Source organism: Lipotes vexillifer, unplaced genomic scaffold, assembly GCF_000442215.2.
Source record: "Lipotes vexillifer unplaced genomic scaffold, Lipotes_vexillifer_v1.1 scaffold621, whole genome shotgun sequence".
Lineage (NCBI taxonomy): Eukaryota > Metazoa > Chordata > Mammalia > Artiodactyla > Lipotidae > Lipotes > Lipotes vexillifer.
The window spans coordinates 973043-991918 of NW_006792411.1; the positions used below are offsets into that span (position 1 = coordinate 973043).

The window sequence follows — 18876 nt, forward strand, 5'->3', positions numbered from 1 at the left end:
AGTCCTGGCATGCACTAATGGTGGTTATTTCTATTGCTGTCGTTGCAGTGGTGTTAATCAGTCTCTCCCCTGCATCACTCACCACCCCCAGCCCTGCCACCTACACGCACACTGAGGACCTGATATCGTCTCCTGTCCACTTGGAGACGCTACAACGAGCTGAGGATACTGGCATGTTGAGGTCTCATTCGTTTTCCAGAAACATCCCCTGCAGATAAGATATATAGGCTGACTGCTTTTAAAGCGGAGTTATTCTTTTTTTTTTTTTTTTTTGCGGTACGCGGGCCTCTCACTGTTGTGGCCTCTCCCGTTGCAGAGCACAGGCTCCGGACGCGCAGGCTCAGCGGCCATGGCTCACGGGCCCAGCCACTCCGCGGCATGTGGGATCTTCCCGGACCGGGGCACGAACCCGTGTCCCCTGCATCAGCAGGCGGACTCTCAACCACTGCGCCACCAGGGAAGCCCTAAAGCGGAGTTATTCTTAATAATAAAAAAAACAATTAACAAAAATAACTTGGTGTAAACATGATTCACCTGGTCCATCTCCCCCTGTTCCACCCACTGAATAGCCCAGACTACTGGTTACAAACTCAAGTCCTCACCGGGACCAGTCCTCACGGGGGACTGTCAGCATGCTTCCTCATCATTCCCCTTCAAGAGGCCCAGGTAGGCTTCAGTCTGCCTGCACACGTTTAAATTTGTCTCACCTCACACCCTCCCAAACTCTAACCCTTATACTTTTCTCTGCTCTGGGAATTCTGTACCATCTGTTTAAATGCCACAGTTGAAGCTACCAAAAAGAGCTGGCACCAAAAACCTATTATGTACCAGGCACTGTACTAGGCACTTTAGAATAGGTCGTCTAATCCTTACAGTGATTTTAAAATACTGTCTCCACTTCCCAGCTGAAGCAGCTCAGGTTCAAGGCAGGGAATGCCCTTGCCCAGAGGGCCTGCTGTCAGTTAGCTGGCAGAGCTCCAACACCGACCTAGGTCTGTTGGCCCCAAAGTTCACGCTCTTTCCTCTGCCATCCAGTAGACCAGTGACCCCCGTGGAGAGTCTCCATCAAGATCCAAAGGCTGTGGTGTTCTAAGAGCATTTCTTCCCAATCCCCAGAGCTGCAGGATATTTGGGAGAACAAACACAGCCCATGAGCACAGAATGGTTCCTTGGATCCAAAAATGGTGGTGAAGGGTGGAGGGAGCTTAAGTTGTAGTCACTGATACCTCCCCAGAACATCGGCTTTGAGCTGCTGTTCCTAAGGCATGCCCCGCCACAGATTTAAAGTCTTTGGCGTGGTCGCTTCCCCGTTTTCCCAGACCAACCCAACCAATAACATGTCTACTCTGAGAAATACAATTAAGTGATTCTTGGAGACAGGATGAGTAGGTGGCCACAAAGTTGAAAGCAATGGAACAATACAAATCCATTTATAGGAGTATGCTTTCCAGGTTACCCTGCGTGCAGAGGAAATAGTTACTTCTGATCTGCACTACAATTCTTCCACATGGCTTCATACAACCAATAAAAATTTTACAACACTTGAATGAGGATTTCAGTGCATTTGGGCAGGTAAACACCTGAAGATGGCCCTGTTCTCAAGTTATCCTACAGTTGCTGATTGAGTGTCTATGAGGTGTTAGCCCCAGCTCTGTGCAACAGACAAGCAGAAGTTTGGAGGTCTTGGAGCTCCCAGAATCTTCCCCAGCTGCAAGACCAAGTCAACCTTAGGCCTAAATCCTGCTTTGCTTTAGCGCAACCTCAACCGCAGCACAAAAGCAGGCAGCTGGTGTGCATGCAATGTGTAGCATGTATAAGCACGCTACCTTCAGTGTTAAATGTGATTGAAGACAGTGGCTGTCAGCTCTTGACTCCTTCCTCCTCCTCTTCTTGTCTTTTCAAACACCTCCCTTTTTGGGTCATTTTTTAGTAACCAACGTGTATTGACTACTGTGTGCTTGGTCACTTTGCCACAAAGCTCATCACTTAATTTGTCCCTTTTCTGTGGAATCCCTTTCATTCTTCAAGAATTCAGTTGCCAATCTTGAATGCAACGCTTCAACAGGTCACTGCTAGAAAAGCTTAAGATGGTTTTAGTTCAGAGACAGCAAGCTGATACTCCAGCAATTGACTTAAAAAAAAAAAAACAGTTCTCAACTTTGATAAATTGGGTCTCTTCATAAACTGGATTTTCAGCTTTTCTTGAAAATTTACACCTGGCATCACTGGGTCTGCATTCCAGTAAGAGATCATCCAGAGCTAGAGCAGGTACCCTCCAGGACTTGGACTAGTGAAACCTTCTCTTTTTTTTTTTTTTTTGGAAACCTTCTCTTGTACATGGGAAAGCTGAGATCCAAAAGAGGGGATTGCCACACAGCTAATTAGTAACAGGATGATCAGCCAGTCTCCCTAATTTCCCTTCTCCTTATTATTATTATTTTTTTGTGTGGTACGCGGGCCTCTCACTGTTGTGGCCTCTCCCGGTGCGGAGCACAGGCCCCGGACGTGCAGGCTCAGCGGCCGTGGCTCACGGGCCCAGCCGCTCCGCGGCATGTGGGATCCTCCCGGACCGGGGCACGAACCCGTGTCCCCTGCATCGGCAGGCGGACTCTTATCCACTGCGCCACCAGGGAAGCCCCCCTTCTCCTTATTAACTAGAAAACAAACAGGCTGAGGTTGCAAAGCACCACTTAGTCTGATTGTATATCCAAGGAGTTCTACCAAAATCTGAGAATCTCTGTGCATTCGTAGCTGTGAATTTCTTGCAGTAACACGTCACCTATCAAGGAAAAGAGAAACTAGTATTGACTGCTTTGTATTGACTGAAGTTATGGACTGAACACCTATATGTGAGGGCAGGAGACGACTGGAGGGGTGAAGATCCAGTCCGACACCTGAGGCTTTTCCACCCTGCAGCACAGTTTGGGTTCAACATCTGCTCTTCATAATGATTAGCCCAAATCACCAAGAACAGTTTATTCTGTTTAGCACAGGCAGGGATAGAAAGACCTGTGAAAATGGAGAGTCATTATAGGAAAAGACAAGAACCCACTTCAACCTGATGCTCGAGGAACTAAATAACGTATGGAATATCCTTATAACCAAATACTAGGCAGCCATCAGCAAGAATGAGGTAGAATTACATGCACTGACATAGGATATAATCTCAAGAAGACTAGATGAAAAGGTGCAGTACAGCACGCTACCATTAATGTTACAGGGCATGGGGACAGTATGTATGTTTGTATGCAGACAGGTAGGTAGGCATAGACACATACGTACACACACCCTTCCAGACACAGACTATTATCCATTAGAGGATATGCAAAAAACTGGTTAACAAGGATTGGGGGACGGAGGGTCAAGAGTGAAAGGGAGAACCACTTTGTACACTAGCTTTTATGGCTTGTAAATTGGTTTTCTTAACCGTACGCATACTAGCTATTTCTAAAACATTTTTTTTACAAGAAAAATGAGTGGGGGCAAAACTGTACAGAATTACTCTAATTTCATCTAAAAGCCTACATTACCAATTCGGCTAAGGGCTGGCGGAATCTAGTTATCAGGAAAACTCTGCTACTATGCAGGCCTCCTGAGCAGAATCCTGCAGATACTGTATTTCCTTCTGCTCTAGTCCTCAACCAGTGATGTGTCAATCTGCCAAAAGGAAAGACAACAATTTCATGTCCGATGTGTAAGGGGGAGAGGGCTGCAGCTGCACTTCTCACACTGCCCCCCCACCCCCACCCCTTCGAGAATCAGAGGATCTACTCCCACCCCGAGCCATTTGGCACGTTTAAGGGACCATTTTCGCAGTAACTTGCGAGGCAATTAAGCACTTGTGGAAAGCAGATTTGCTGGGGAGGAGTTCTGAACCAGCCCCAGGGCATGGACTGGCATTATCTCATACCAGTTCTCCCACACCAAACAAAGTACTCTGTCTTCAACCTCCCTGTACAGAGCAGATGATTTTTTCAATCTACAAACTTTAATTGTATGTCCCTGAATTACTGACAGCACGTTAACAGTTTTTTTTTTTTTGAAAAATTTCTTAACAGAACATCAGAGTATTGCAACACTTTATTAAGAGTATTGGCTTTGAATTAGTAGCTGAAGTAACAATTGCATGAAGCCAGATCAGGTGTACTGCATAATACTCATACTTGATTTATTGACATTACTTAGCAATTTATTGGACAAAGGTCAAACTTTTTGTTTTTTATTAAGCGCATTCCACAGTACAAAGCTGTCGTGAATAATATCTGTACAATTTAACAGTTTCAATAGCTGTTCAGACACAAATTTATTTCAGTTATTGGCAAACATAATTAATTACAAGTTAGAATTAGACTATCCCAGTGCTTTAAAACATTAATATAGCAGTAATTTACAGTTTCTCAATTATGGTTAGCAAAATAAAGTCCAGAGTACAGCTGGGAATTACTACTATAATCCCAGAAAGTCAGAATTCCTCGGGTGCCAAAGTCCCCTGCTATAATTTAGTAGGCACAATTCAAAGGTTGTGTGCATATTCAAAGGCCATGATCTCCCAAGGAACCAGAATTTCTATATTAAACATGCAGAGACAACCACGGAAAGTCCATTCGTTCAGAATTGCCTCCTCCCCTGCCCCACCCTGCCCTGCCCCCTGGGCTCTCCTAACCAATCTGATATTAAAGCTGTAAGGTAAGAGTGGTCAAAGTTAAGTCACTTTCACAACGGCTGCCAGGGTTACAACATCCACCCGCTGAACGGAGATTTCTTTTTTTTTTTTAACACTTTGAGACTCAACTTTTCAAAACCAGAAATTAATTTACTAACATGTAGGAGGGAAGGATGTATTTTTAAAAAAGGACAAAGGAAAACAAAAAAGCAAACCAACCCAATAAACAACCACAGACACACACATTGATTCCCACACCATTCTCAATGTAAAGGACAAAACAGAGCCCAGGCACCTTCCCCTCAGTGGGAGAGTGTGCTTCCACGGGAAGAGGTTTAGTTACAGGAAGTTCTCATTGGTCCTTTAAAATGTTAGCAACATTCCTTGATCTTTGGAAACAATGGCAAGGGGCAAATCAAAACCTAATATTGAACAAGGGAAAAGGAGTACCAACCAGATGCCAAAGTCCTTTCCATGCACGTCAGCATGATGGTGCCATTCACACATTCGGGCTGCGGAGCGCTCGGGAGTCAGGAGAGCTTGCCGGGGCCACGGCAGCAGGCGACACCAGAGATGACAGGGATGGGATCATGAGCCTGAGGCTTCACACCACCTGGGAGGACCCTTCCACTCAAGATGGGCCCTTGAACCAGCCTGACGCGGGTCCCAGGCTCCAACACACAAGTGGGCCCTGCTACCACCTGACAACGGCAGGACGCACGAATGCCAGAGCCGGGAAAGCCAGTCAGCGGGGGCCTTCTCGCTCTTCCCTTCCCAGGGTTACTAACACACAGAGTGTGACCTGTGACGGTGGAGTCAAATGAATGCTATGGGAAGTGACCACGAGTACTTAGGAGTACTGATGAGGAAAAGAATAACCAAAGTATTTAAGGTACCTCCTCTATTGTATATACTGCACAACAAATAAAACATTTTGTGTTAAACTTTAGAAATTACATCTTAAAACAAGATTCCCATTAAAACACACACACACACACCACACGCACAATGACAATGACAATGACAAAATAAGAACACCATATGAATACTGCAGGAAGGGCTCTAGGTAATCCACATCAACCCTGGTAGCGGGTTCTTGAGTCCAGCCCACGGCTAAGGGCGAACACACTCTGCATTAGTGTCTCAGGCACGGGGGCCCTGACTCGAGCAACCTTGAGGTTAAACTGTTATGTACATTATATCTACATGCGGATACAGTATTTTAAATTAGGAGGCAAGCACACATGTAAAGGTGTTACTCTACCAAATATCAGGAGATGGTTGCGGGTACAGAGAACAGTTAATAAAAGAAAAGAGCTATATTACCTGTTGGGAGATAATATAACCTGGCTTACAGTTCTTTAAATTAAAAGAAATTGGTACAGAAAGGAAGTATAATCCAAAAAATATTACTAAAACAACCCAGAGAAATGTTTCCATCGTCCAACACGTTCCTAATACAAGTCACAATTCATAATGACTTGGACGGTCAAAAGGAGAATGCTAACTTCTGAAAAGGAAAGCCCTGGACATTCTGGGTAGGTGTTTGGCACCCAAAATTTCACCGAAGAATGCTGTTTCCTAGTATCAGACCAAAGTGCAAAGCAATATAAATTAGAGGCCAAGTCTTCTCTTGACGGTCGATTTACTTCTGTAAAACAGCCTGTACGTTCCTTTTATACGAACAATTTACATTTGAAGCGATAGGTTTCTTTTCACTGATCGGGGGAGGAAATGGGCTTCTGTACTACTGAAAGTCGGTGAAGCTAAGGTATCCTTCTCAAAGTAGAGGCCGGAATCGGAGGTGAGAAATGGCGGTACTTGAAGAGTTAGGCTGCTTTGCATCTACCCAGCGTCTAGAACCAATTCCAGCTTCGTAACTCAGCTGTGAAGAACTCCCTTAGGCATTTGGTAGCCATGTAGCCAGTAGTTCAAGACTAGGAAACCCTGAAAAAACAAAAACAAAAACAAAGGGAGTATGGATGGATATTCTGGTTAGACATGGAGATATACACCACAGCCCATCCACATCCACACAGACGTGTATGCACTTACGCACACGTAACACTGATTTTTAAAATAATCAGCATCAAAATAGAAGTTGCAAGTTGTTTTGCGCATATTACATACCAGGTATCAGGTTTATTTAAACCTCTCAAGAACTTTATAAGGTAGAAACTATTATACCTACTTTACAAATAAGAGAACTGAGGCTCAGAAACATTATTTGGTTTAAAGCATTAGCCATTATATCCTGGGATAAACCATAATGGAAAAGAGTATAAAAAAGAATGTATTTATGTGTGTATTACTGAGTCAGTGTGCTGTACAGCAGAAATTAACACAACATTGTAAATCAACTATGCTTCCAGAAGAAGAAAAAAAAAAGGCAAGCATTAGCCGTTAAGTGACAGAGGGGATTCTAAGAGATGACTGACCCTATAACCTATCATCTTTCATGCTGCTAAAACTTATGCATGTAACAAAATATGCTTAATGTTAGATTTTATATTTAGCATAATCTTAAATTTACGCCATCCAGAGGCCACCAGGACCTCTCTCATGACCGACCAAGAGTCTTCATCTATCACTGTGAAACAAAAATATGTAAAAGCTAGTAAACAGAGTACTCCTTCTAAACAGAATGCCAACAGTCAGAAATTACTTCTTTTTGAAATAAATCATTTATAAAAGGACAACACAATGTAGAGGGGAAGACAACTGGATGTTCTATATTTTTTTGACCATGACCTTGAGTCAGGAACGCATTTTAATCACAATCTCTACATTCATCCGTGTATGTAAATACACACACATACCCCTACGCAGAACATTCAGGAAACAACACTAATCATTACTATGGACAATGCAGGCTGACATTTTATATCCTAAATTTCACACAAAGTCAAAATCCATTAAAATGATTTCACAACCACTAGTAAGTTACAACCCTTTCCAAACACTGCACTAAACCACTGGCCTGGAAGATCTAAGTCACCTTTAGGTCTAAAATTCTATGGCCAAAAAGAGAGAGAGAAAAAGAAAAGGGGTGGGGTGGGGGTGGTTGTTTGGTTTTGTTTTGCTTTTAAAGCTTGTATATATATAATTTTTAAAGGCAATTTTCCTAAAAGGTTGTTAATTTCCACAAAATCCTAATTTCACAAGAATCCTAATAAGCTTCCAAATGAATGCAAGACAGAGTCACAATTTCACCTGCCACTGTTTTCCCATGAAGGATATGTAAGAGTGTTTGAATTATTTTAAAAATATTAACACCCAGAGATAAGAAGTCAGCACTCTCAAACGCTGCTGGTGGGAATGTCAACTGACGTAACTCTTCTGGAGGGTAACACAACTCTTAAGTATCAAACCTCTTTAAACATCATAGCTTTCAACCTAGACACTGCAGACATTTCTAGAATTCTATCCAAAGGTAATAAAAGGTTGGGCAAAGATCAAGCTGAAAGAATCATGTGTTTTATAATAATGAAAAGCTGGGGGGGGGATATAAATATATAACAGGTGCATATCCAAACAATCAAACATGATTTTGCCATTAGGAACAATAATTTAGACAAATAGTGACATTACTGACAGGCAACAATTTCACAATAAAGAAAAAAAAAAAAAGCACAGTTATCAACCATAATTTTTTTTTTTTTTTTTTTTTTTCATCATTAGGGTAGTGTTTCTTATTATGCATAAATTTTACAGCATCACATGGTAATAATTTTTTTCATGTTACAATAAATGAAAAGAATTTGGAAAAGAGCAATAAAATCTATAAAGTTGACTGCCAAGGTTGTCAAAAGTAATTCACTTTGAAGAGACAAACACATTTGAGGTTTCATTGCTTGTGCTGCTTAAAAAGCAGATAAGATTTTTCCACTGATTTATAATTGTGGATCACAACAAGGCAGTTGTTCTTAGGTTCCCAAAAAGGGGGCAAGAGGAGGGCCTAGAAGAAGTAACACTACAGTTTCCTTTCCACCACAGCCAATGAGAGAAACGGCATTGGTGATCATTTCATCTCTCAATCAAAGGAATCTAATTTCACGGCATTTTAAAGTAGTATATAAAAGTTGTCCAATTTGTGAAAGTTTACTATGTTCTATAATTCATCTATCAAATTCGCCAGAGGGGGAGAAAACATACTACAGATGTCTTAGGTTTTATCATGTGCTTCTTTGACGTGGAAAGACACAAACACATATCCAAACTACAAAAGAGGTATACTTAAGTTGTTGTATGATATACCTACTCCCCTGACCCTATCCATTCCAGAAGCCCAGCCACAATTGTAGTTGTCTGTGTTCTATTTTATCTATTTATCTATGTGGGAAAATAAAAGCAGAAGCATTGGGATATAGTCAAAGCAATGCAGAGAGAATGTATAGCTCAGAAAATGAAAAATTAAGAACAGAATAAACTCAACAAAAGGTGTGCAAGACTTCTACACTAAAAACTGCACAACACTGCTGAAGAGAAACTGAAGAAGACCTAAATAGTAAAGAGATACCCTGGGTTTATGGACTAGAAGACTCGGCATTTGTTAAAGACGGAAATTCTCCCCAAGGTGACCTTTAGAGTCAATGCAGTCCTGATCATAATCCCATAGACTTCACAGAATTTGACGATTTCATTCAAAAATGAGTACGAAAACCAAGAGGACCTAGAAGAGTCAAAACAATTTTTTTAAAACTGACTTATTACACAGCGTGGTATTGGCAAAAGGATAGCCACAGATCACAGAACAGAACAGAGGCCAGAAAAAGTACAACAAACAAGTGGTCAATTGAGTTTTTGACAGAGTGCTATAACAATTCGATGGGAAGAGGACAGTCTTTTAACCCAAAAGAGCTGGAACAACTAGACAACAACTAGACAACAACTATAAAAAACACCATACACAAAAATTAATACTAAACGGGTCAAAGACCTAAATGTAAAACCTAAGCATATAAACTCTTACAACGATGCTGGTCCAAACACGGTAGTCACTAGCTACATGTAGCTATTTATTTTTTTGTATTTTATTTAAAAAAATTTTTGGCTGCGCTGGGTCTCCAACTGCTGCACGCGGGCTCCCTCCAGCTGCAGTGAGCGGGGGCCCCTCACCACGGTGGCCTCTCCCGCTGCGGAGCACAGGCTCCAGGTGCACAGGGTTCAGTAATTGTGGTACGCAGGCCCAGCAGCCGCAGCTCGCGGGCTCCAGAGCGCAAGCCCAGCATCCGTGGCGCACAGGCCCAGCTGCTCTGCGGCACGTGGGATCTTCCCGGACCAGGGCTCGAACCCACGTCCCCTGCTCTGGCAGGCGGACTCCCAACCACTGCACCACCAGGGAAGCCCGCTACATGTAGCTATTTAAATTTAAGTTTAAATGAAGTATAATTAAATACAATTGAAAATCCAATTCAATTCAATTCAAATATAATTAAAACTTCAGTTCCTAAATCAAACCGGACACATTTCATGAGCTTAATAGCCACATACGGCTCGTAACTATCAAAGTGGACAGTGCAGGGACTTCCCTGGTAGCGCAGTGGTTAAGAATATACCTGGCAATGCAGGGGACACGGGTTTGATCCCTGGTCCGGGAAGATCCCACATGCCGCAGAGCAACTAAGCCCGTGCGCTACAACTACTGAAGCCCGTGTGCCTAGAGCCTGTTCTCCGCAACAAGAGAAGCCACCACAGTGAGAAGCCCGCGCACCGCAGTGAAGAGCAACCCTGGCTCACTGCAACTAGAGAAAGCTCACGCACAGCAGCGAAGACCCAACACAGCCAAAAATAAATTAATTAAATAAATAAATTTAAAAAAAAAACATCACAAAGTGGACAGTGCAGCTGTAGAAAGTGTAAACTAATCTAGCGAAAGGAAGCAGGTCAGTGTTTGCTAAGGCTGTGATGGGATCAGGCTCTGACTACAAAGAGGACACAAGGGAACTTCTGGGGGGTGACAAAAATATTCTTACCTGGAGTGTGGAGGAAATTGCAGGGGTGTATACATTCGTAAATACTTGTCACAAAACAGTATAATTTAAATGGGTACAATCTGTTTTACAAAAATCATACCTCAATAAAACTGATTCAAAAACAGCAGTGGGGCTTCGCGAAGGTGAAGGGGGCAGGGCAGAGGGAGATGTGTACATCTAGGTACCTGTCTATATGTAAGGAATATATCTAGTACTTGACTATGCCACTTTAGACAACTTATTTCAATTTCTTACTGAGCTGTTATCTTTATGTTTGTGGAAGGTGTATGAATACACTGCAGTTTCACACATATTTATTTATGGGCAAATTCTTGTTGGCCCAGGAGAAAGAGCACAAAGATGTCATGTTGGCCCCGGGCATCACTTGACCAACAAATGTCAACAAGCACTCATAATACACTGTGTGCTCTATTAGATACTGGGGCTCCAAAATAAAAGGAGCTCCTCGCCTTGTAAGAGAGACAGGCATGCAAATTATTTCAATACCGAATAATAAATTAAGTCAGACGAAGTAAAGGAGTGGGGGTGTGGTGGTATCCACAAAACCCTAACAACACAAGCAAGGGAAGGGAGGTGGCAGAGGTCTGTACTACTGAAGTGTAATTAGGGAAATTAAACAGAATTCAGTCTGGTTGGAGCCCCGGATTTTTGGGAGGGAAGAATGCAAGGCTGGGGTGGAGGTTAAGAGCTAGATATTGAAATTTCTGTTAGCTAATCTTAGCTAAGCCTGGCTCCTGAAAACAAAAGGAAGCTAGTGAAGAGGAGAGGCAGGGCTAAGATGACCACAGCTGGTAGCAGGATGAAGGGTGGGCTGAAGAGGGAGAAGAGACCAGGAAGGAGGAAATCAGTTTTCATTTGGGTCCCTTCCTCCTTCCTTATGTATTTCTTTGGTTTGGGGCAAAGGGAGGTTGAGGCGGGGAAGAGCAATCACTCAAAAAATCCTTGCCGGGCTTCCCTGGTGGCGCAGTGGTTACGAGTCCACCTGCCAATGCAGGGGACGCGGGTTTGAGCCCTGGTCTGGGAGGATCCCACAGGCCGCGGAGCAACTAAGCCCGTGCGCCACAACTGCTGAGCCTGCGCTCTAGAGCCCGTAAGCCACAACTACTGAAGCCCACGCGCCTAGAGCCTGTGCTCTGCAACAAGAGAAGCCACCGCAGTGAGAAGCCCGCGCACCGCCAACGAAGATCAAATGCAGCGCCACCCCCCCCCCCAAAAAAGAGATCCTTGCCTTCTTCCTCTGTAATTTCCTATAATTCAATAAACGTAAAAATTCTGCCATGTGAATTTCTCAACTGACTTGTGAAGAATCTATCCAGAGAGAAAGCAGCAAGGGAGGTGGCCACTGTCACAAGAGCCAGTATGAACACAGCTGAGACCAGGAACGGCAACTATTTATGTGGCTTACAGGTCACTACTGTGGCTCAGATCCTATAGCCAGGGAGGCACAGCCAAGCCATCGAGGCACTCAGGCCTTCTGGGTCCACGTGGGGTCCCATCATCCTTCCAAAGGCAGTACACCAGCCAGTCACTACGGATCAAACTGAGTTGGCATGAAGAAACAATGCATTTGCCATTCCTGATGCAGATCCTTGGTTTATCACTAATAGATGGAACAGGGGCAAGACCAGAGGCCCGCATGCTTCTTCTTAACGGGCCAGACTGTACATGTTTCAGGCCACACAGTCTCTTTTGCACCTACTCAGCACTGCCACTGAAGCACGAAAACAGCCACAGACAATACATAAACAGATGAGCTGTGGCTGTGTTCCAATAAAACTATTTATGGGCGCTGGAATTTGAATTTTATATAATTTTCACATGTTCTAAAATAATATTCTTCTTTTAATTGTTTCAAAGTATTTAAAAGTGCAAAAAACTATTCTTAGATTGCTATGGTAAGGATAAAAGAAATAAGGCAGTGGGTCAAATTTGGCCTCCAGCTGTAGCCTGCCGACCCTGAATAAGATAAACTTCCTGGAGCAGAAATAAGGAGTATCTGAAAAGATGTCAACTTAGTGATCTAGAAAGCAGTGATTCCCTATCTTTTCACCCCCAAAATTTCACAATTCTACGCACGGACTTTCTTTACATTTTTAATATTCAATGAACAGGAAAATATACAATGACAAAAAGCTACTAAGCATTAAGTAATGTTTTTACATAAATATGAATTTTATTAACGCAGTCTTTACATACATATATACATGACAGTACAAATATGCACAAACATTATTTATTCAATCTACAAAGTTATAATGTGCACAGAATTCACAGGCCCCCTCGCAAAATTCTCAAGAGTTGGGAATACTGCTCCAGATGAACATGGTCATCAGTCCCAAGGACGCTGCCAAGCAAGGCTTCTCATCCTCTAGCTGGACACCCTTAGTAATCAAAACATGCCATCATCAATGTTATCATGGCCCTAAGTCTTCCTGTTACCGGAGCAAAGGACTTGGCTTCCAGGGTACCTGTTGTGTCTAATGGATGAAGAACGAGTTTTAGGGGCTCTCTCAACGAACACCCTTCTTTGATTCCTACCCTAGGGAATGGTGGTGGTGGGTGGATTGTAATGGGGGGGTGGGGAGGGGAGGTAGTTTTAAGTGTTTGCCTGATGGTGATTTTTTTAAAAATAAAAGATAGGACTGAAAGACAGGAAAGAAAGAGAAAAAGGAGATCCTTGCACCGCAAAACAATTTGGAGGACTTTACTGGGACTAAATTGGTATGACCTGGGAAAAGTTTTAAAAAACAGGAACCATGGTGCCTACCAATATGAAAACCCACAATAAGCAGGATTCAGATTTATATCTTATTTTGATGTGACCATAAAGATCTAGCCTTATGCTAGAACTCTGCAAAGTTGATGCATCTAATGTTCCTATTACTGAGAAAGGAACCCAAATCATAAAATTTCCCCAAAGGGAAGGTGAATTCAATCAGCAAAATTAAAAGTGGGGGAAGTACTCACCTGAAACAGGTAAAGTGCAGACTGTTATCTGGAGATGTAAGTGTATGTTCTGGAGGGAGAACGGGTCTCATTCTGGGCACTGGGAGGCACATTTAAGAAATCCCAAATCAAAATTGTGTCATCATGGGAGCTGCTGATGATCTGAAATTCATCAAACTGTAGCCGAAACACACGTCCAGAATGTTCCTGTGAGACATAACAGCTTTATGCATAAAACGAAATCTTTACAATCCCTCCTATCTCACTACCAGGGAGTTGGCACAGGCTGAAAATACAGCTCCTTATCCAGGCTTCCTAAATAACTTTCCAGAGCTTTACTGAGCTTTGTCCTTCACCCTAGGAACACAGATTCTGCCTTCCCTTCTAGGCTTTTTCTTTAATTTAACTTTGTGTCCTAGATCCTGGCCCATTAATATGTCAAAGAAGAAAAACTATGTGATCATCTTACAAAGGGTCTTAAGAAGGTAAGCAACAATATTTAATACCCATTCTTGATACACTGGAAAAACTAGGACCAGAAGAATAGTGTTTTTAACACCACCAAGCATATCTATCTCAAACCACAGCTAACATCAAAATTAATGGTGAAATACCAGAAGTCTTCCTATTAAAATCAAGAAGAAAACAAGAATGGCCCTGACTCAAGTTCTGCATGTTCTCCTAGTCAATGAAAGGAGAGGAAAAATAGAAGGTAAAACTACTGAAAATAAGAAAACTCTTATCAATATTTTCAAACAACTGTCTCCTCAAAAATACAAAAGTAAATAGACTGTTAGAAATAATGAGCTTGGTAAAACAAGATTAATATATAAAAATAAAGTATTCCTATATGCCAAGCAATAATCCGTAGAATACAGATTGAGGGGAAAGTCCACCATAATAGTACAAAAATGTGCTGAGTTATAAAACACAACACAACCACAGATACCCATATTAGGAAATCTCCCAAACTTGCAGACAGGAAATACTTTATGTTCTAGGAGGAAACCAGTCCGCCTACAAATGAGGAAGCCTGCTTTCATATTTTAAGTTGTGTTAATACTCTTTATAAAAGAGGTCACAGAAATATGAATGTCAAATATTCTCTGATTTTGACTAATAAACAAAATTAACAGGACAGCGCATTTCTCAGAAGGCATGCTGTGAGGTATAGAAGCTTTCCAGTGATGGGCTCAGGGAGGTCTATCTGCAGGTGGCCAACCGCCAGCACAGGGAAGCACTTCCCCTTCAACAGATCACATACCACCAACGTGCGCAGACACAACGTGCTTGCTGGAGCTCGGGGGTCGAGAGCAGCCTGCAAGTCCCAAACTTTGATTTTCCTAGAAAGAAAAATGAAATCACAATTAGTGGAAAAGTCAACATTTTATATATTGTCAAGCATTTCCTCGACAGAAAGGAGTGCATTCGAACTGCCTATTTTAAAAGCTAATGGGGAACCTGCTGATGTTTTGACAAGGTATTTAAACCAATTACACTTGATTTGGAAAAAATAAGGACCTACACATTCTCAGAATTGCTGAAATTGTGAAGAAATATTATTCGAAGGGAGACAAGAAAACAACTTCACATTATCTAAATTCAATTCCTGACTTGATAATCTACGTCACCAAATTCATTAATCAGGAAGCTCTCTAGGGCTGAGTAGGTGCTGCTGACAGAAGCTAGGGCTCTCTGTGAAATTCCAAGGATACCTTTCTCCAAACTAAGCAAATGCTGAAAGTTAATAATAGGAGTATGAACAGACCAACTAACCCGTCTGTGAAGTATATATAAGGTCATCTTGAAAGGTTTACGGTTGCCATTTGCTCATTTTAAAAGTCATGAGGCTTTTTAAAGAGGATGTGTTCAATTCACCAAAAGGGGAAAAGAAATTTATCATTGAACTCACCAAAAATAAAAAAAAAAAAAAGCCTGGTTTAATTTAGTGCTGGGACAAGGAACTGAATTCCTGCAAAGCCTAAGCTACTCCCTGAGTTTACAATAATGGTTAAAAGCATAAGCTTATTAATTCATCCTTCTGGGTCTCAGTGTCCCCACTTGATCAAGTGGTATAGTAATACCCGACATCCACCATTACATAAGAAATACCTAGCATGGGACCTACCTAGCACATACACAGCTGCTTAATATGCAGTACTTATTTTTCCTCTTCATATAGTTATGGCTGTGCATTTGAAAATTTGAGACACGTACCCATCATAGGCCCCACTGACAATCCTCTTGTTATCAAACCGGATGCATCGGACCAATTCTTCATGTCCCTCTAGGACTCTTAAACAGGCGCCACATTCAATATCCCACAGTCTTGAATGAAAAACAGATTTCTGTGAATCAACTTCCTACGCATGATTCAAACTATCCATACGTGATCTTCTCTACCCTGGGAATCTTTATTTCTATCTCACTCCCAGTTCACATTATACACATGTGAAGATATGTGTGTACCTTTGTACCATTCATGTGTTTTTTAAGAACTAACTTGGGAGAAAGGCTTACTTTTCATTTTATTTCCTTTTACATAGTTTGAAACTTTTAAAAATCACATGCATGTTGTTATTATTTAAATAATACCAACAAAGAAATTTCAATTACATTTAGTTTGTAGGCATGCTCTTGATGTCTGAGTTGATGAAACCAAGTAGCCAAATGGTCTAGGAAGAATTCTGGGGGCGGGAGGGGGGGAGACAGGGATTGCAGGCCGTAAAGAAGAAAAAGGATGTAGGTGTGGGGAAGATAATAAATACAGCCCAGGGGGTTGGGCTTCCACCACCAAGGTTAGAACCGGTGGACCAGCACAATGGTCTCCCTCTCCTGATGAGGCTTAGGGATCCCCCTTCCTAGATACAGACTGCATCCTAGGGCTGTCTAGGTTTACAAGGTCAGAGTGGGAGCCTCTCATTAGGCATATGCCGTGTCTTAGAAATATAAACCCAGTGACTACCATCCAGCCTTTTTCTCTGTATATGATTTATGTAACAATTCTGGAAACAGAGATTTTTAAAAAATTATCACTGATTTAACTACATTATTTGCAAAAAGAAACCACAGCAAACCAACATGTACAAAACAAAGTTAGCAAATTAATTCGATAATGACATTTTCTTAGCCTCCTCACTAGTACCTATCATACACCCAATGAATATTCTATCCTCAGCAAATGTTCTCATCAGTGTCAGTGATGATGGCTTCTCTAATCTACTGTGAAGAGAACACTGCCACTATAACTCCAAAGTGGTTCTCTTCCATAAACTATTCAGCAGTACACATTATTATTTTGTAGAAGCTCAGAGATTCCAATGAGGAAGTTAAGAATTGTCTATTTCTGAAATATTAAGTAATACCAAGCATAAAGAATGCAACAGAACCAAGATTCAAGTTCTCAACTGACTTTTATGATACCTTAAAACTTAAAATGATAAAGAAAACTTTTGGCAGTTAAAGCTACACTGTGTTTGCTTTCTTTCTTTCTTTTTCTAAAAAAATAATCTTGAACCCAATCCTTATTTTGCCCAAACAGGCAATTTGATTATAAAAAAAGCTACTAGAATATGTTGGGACAGTTGGAAAAATGACTTGGGGTAATTAAATAGATATTTAAGGGAAGTTCTTAATAAGATTAAAAAGTGTTTAAAGATATTCATATTTATTAGAAAGCAAGGACAATGAGTGTTGGGAAGAAAAAAGGGAGATAAGATAAGTGACCAAACAGGAATTGATGACAGTGTTGGGAGAGAGAAATAAAGTACACTGCCCTCTGTTAGGGAGAGAGGCAGGAGCTCACTGGTAAGGGAAAGGAGAGCATCAGGCTGGAGCATCCTCTGTTCTGAGGCACTACGGTATTAAGTGATCTTGGGTGGAGTTGAGGTTATAAAAGCTTGTGCACTGGGGGAATCTTGGAAGAATACCCAGGGCATACACAATTTACCCACTTTAGTATATGCAGAACCAGAGAGATAAATAAAAGTCACCTCAAGTTTTCTTATCTGAAGCAGCCCCCACAACTGAGTCTTTTGAGCATCAGGACTGGAGATAAGTCAACACTATGGCAAAAATGAGCCCACTCTGTCACCACACCAACTTCTACCCACCTTATGGTATTATCCGATGATCCACTAACAACCAGCCGATCCCTGTACTGGAGACAGGCAATGCCTCGCTTGTGCCCATTCAGAGTACGAACAAATTCACAGGTGCTCGTGCTCCAGACCTGTACAACACATTAGCAATACATTTAAGAATAAATGCAGAAAAGCCCTTGCACAATGTACCTTTAAAAAAAAAAAAATCAGAACTTCTAAGAATGACCACAATACTTGATTACGAAATACGCTGGAGAGGTTGGGGAACAGATTGGATAGCATAACATTTCCTTAGCTGCTGAGTGATAAAACTGGAATGAAATACAGAGGGAATTTGTGAAGTCTCCAAACCTTGAGATCTTCACAAAGAGAACATCTCCTGGATGGTTCAGACATTCATTTGCCTAGAGGGAAGGGTCTGGGCCAGATTTTATGTTTTTAGGCCAGGTGGCACGTCAAACCCAATGTAACTGACGTGAAAGGGCTTCACCTTTTGCATCCTCTTCTTTTCCGGCACAGTTTCTCGAATAGCTCCATTTGTTTTGACACATCACTCCTAATATTATGTATGTGGAACAAATAACCCCTCTTTCGTGAAGCTGTCTGCAAGACTTAGATGGCCATAGACACACTTAATACCAGCCAAATAAGGAGACACAAAGCAACCAATGTTCCCTGAATTATTTTATTAGCTGCATTTGTAGTTGAATGGGACAACCAGATATCCAGAGGCAAAAGGATGAACCTGGATCCCTGTGTCACACTGTATACAAAAATTTAATTCAACATGGATCAATGATCTAAATGTAGCAGCTGAAACTGTAACTCTCAGAAGAAAACACAAGAGTAAATCTTTGTGACCTTGTATTAGGCAACTGTTTCTTAGATATGATAATAAAAGCACAAGTAACAAAAAAAATTGATGAACTGGACTTCAACAAAGTTAAAACTACTTGTGTTTCAAAGGACACCATCAAGAAAGTGAAAAGACAACCCACAGGAAGAAAATATTTGCAAATCATTTATCTGATAAGGGACTTGTAACCAGAACACGTAAAGAACTTTTTTTTTTTTTTTTTTTTTTTTTTTGGGGGTTTGTGGCCCTCTCACTGCTGTGGCCCCTCCCGTTGTGGAGCACAGGCTCCGGACGCGCAGGCTCAGCAGCCAT

At 41.7% G+C, this 18876-nt stretch overlaps 1 protein-coding gene across 5 annotated transcripts in view; it reads right to left on the reverse strand.

Moving 5' to 3' along the window:
* Positions 1-4065: 4065 nt before the first annotated feature.
* FBXW11 (F-box and WD repeat domain containing 11) overlaps positions 4066-18876 on the reverse strand; it is a 136026-nt gene continuing 121215 nt past the window's right edge. For 3 of the 5 annotated variants that reach the window (XM_007465536.1, XM_007465534.1, XM_007465533.1), the window contains 5 exons: positions 17718-17836; positions 15823-15933; positions 14870-14948; positions 13627-13812; positions 4066-6610 (listed from right to left, as the gene is read on the reverse strand). In XM_007465536.1, coding sequence (XP_007465598.1) covers positions 13651-13812; positions 14870-14948; positions 15823-15933; positions 17718-17836 — 471 coding nt within the window. In that variant the 3' untranslated portion in view covers positions 4066-6610; positions 13627-13650. Of the gene's footprint in view, positions 6611-13626; positions 13813-14869; positions 14949-15822; positions 15934-17717; positions 17837-18876 lie in introns of those variants that run through there. The other 2 variants (XM_007465535.1, XM_007465537.1) reach the window with 2 other exon arrangements.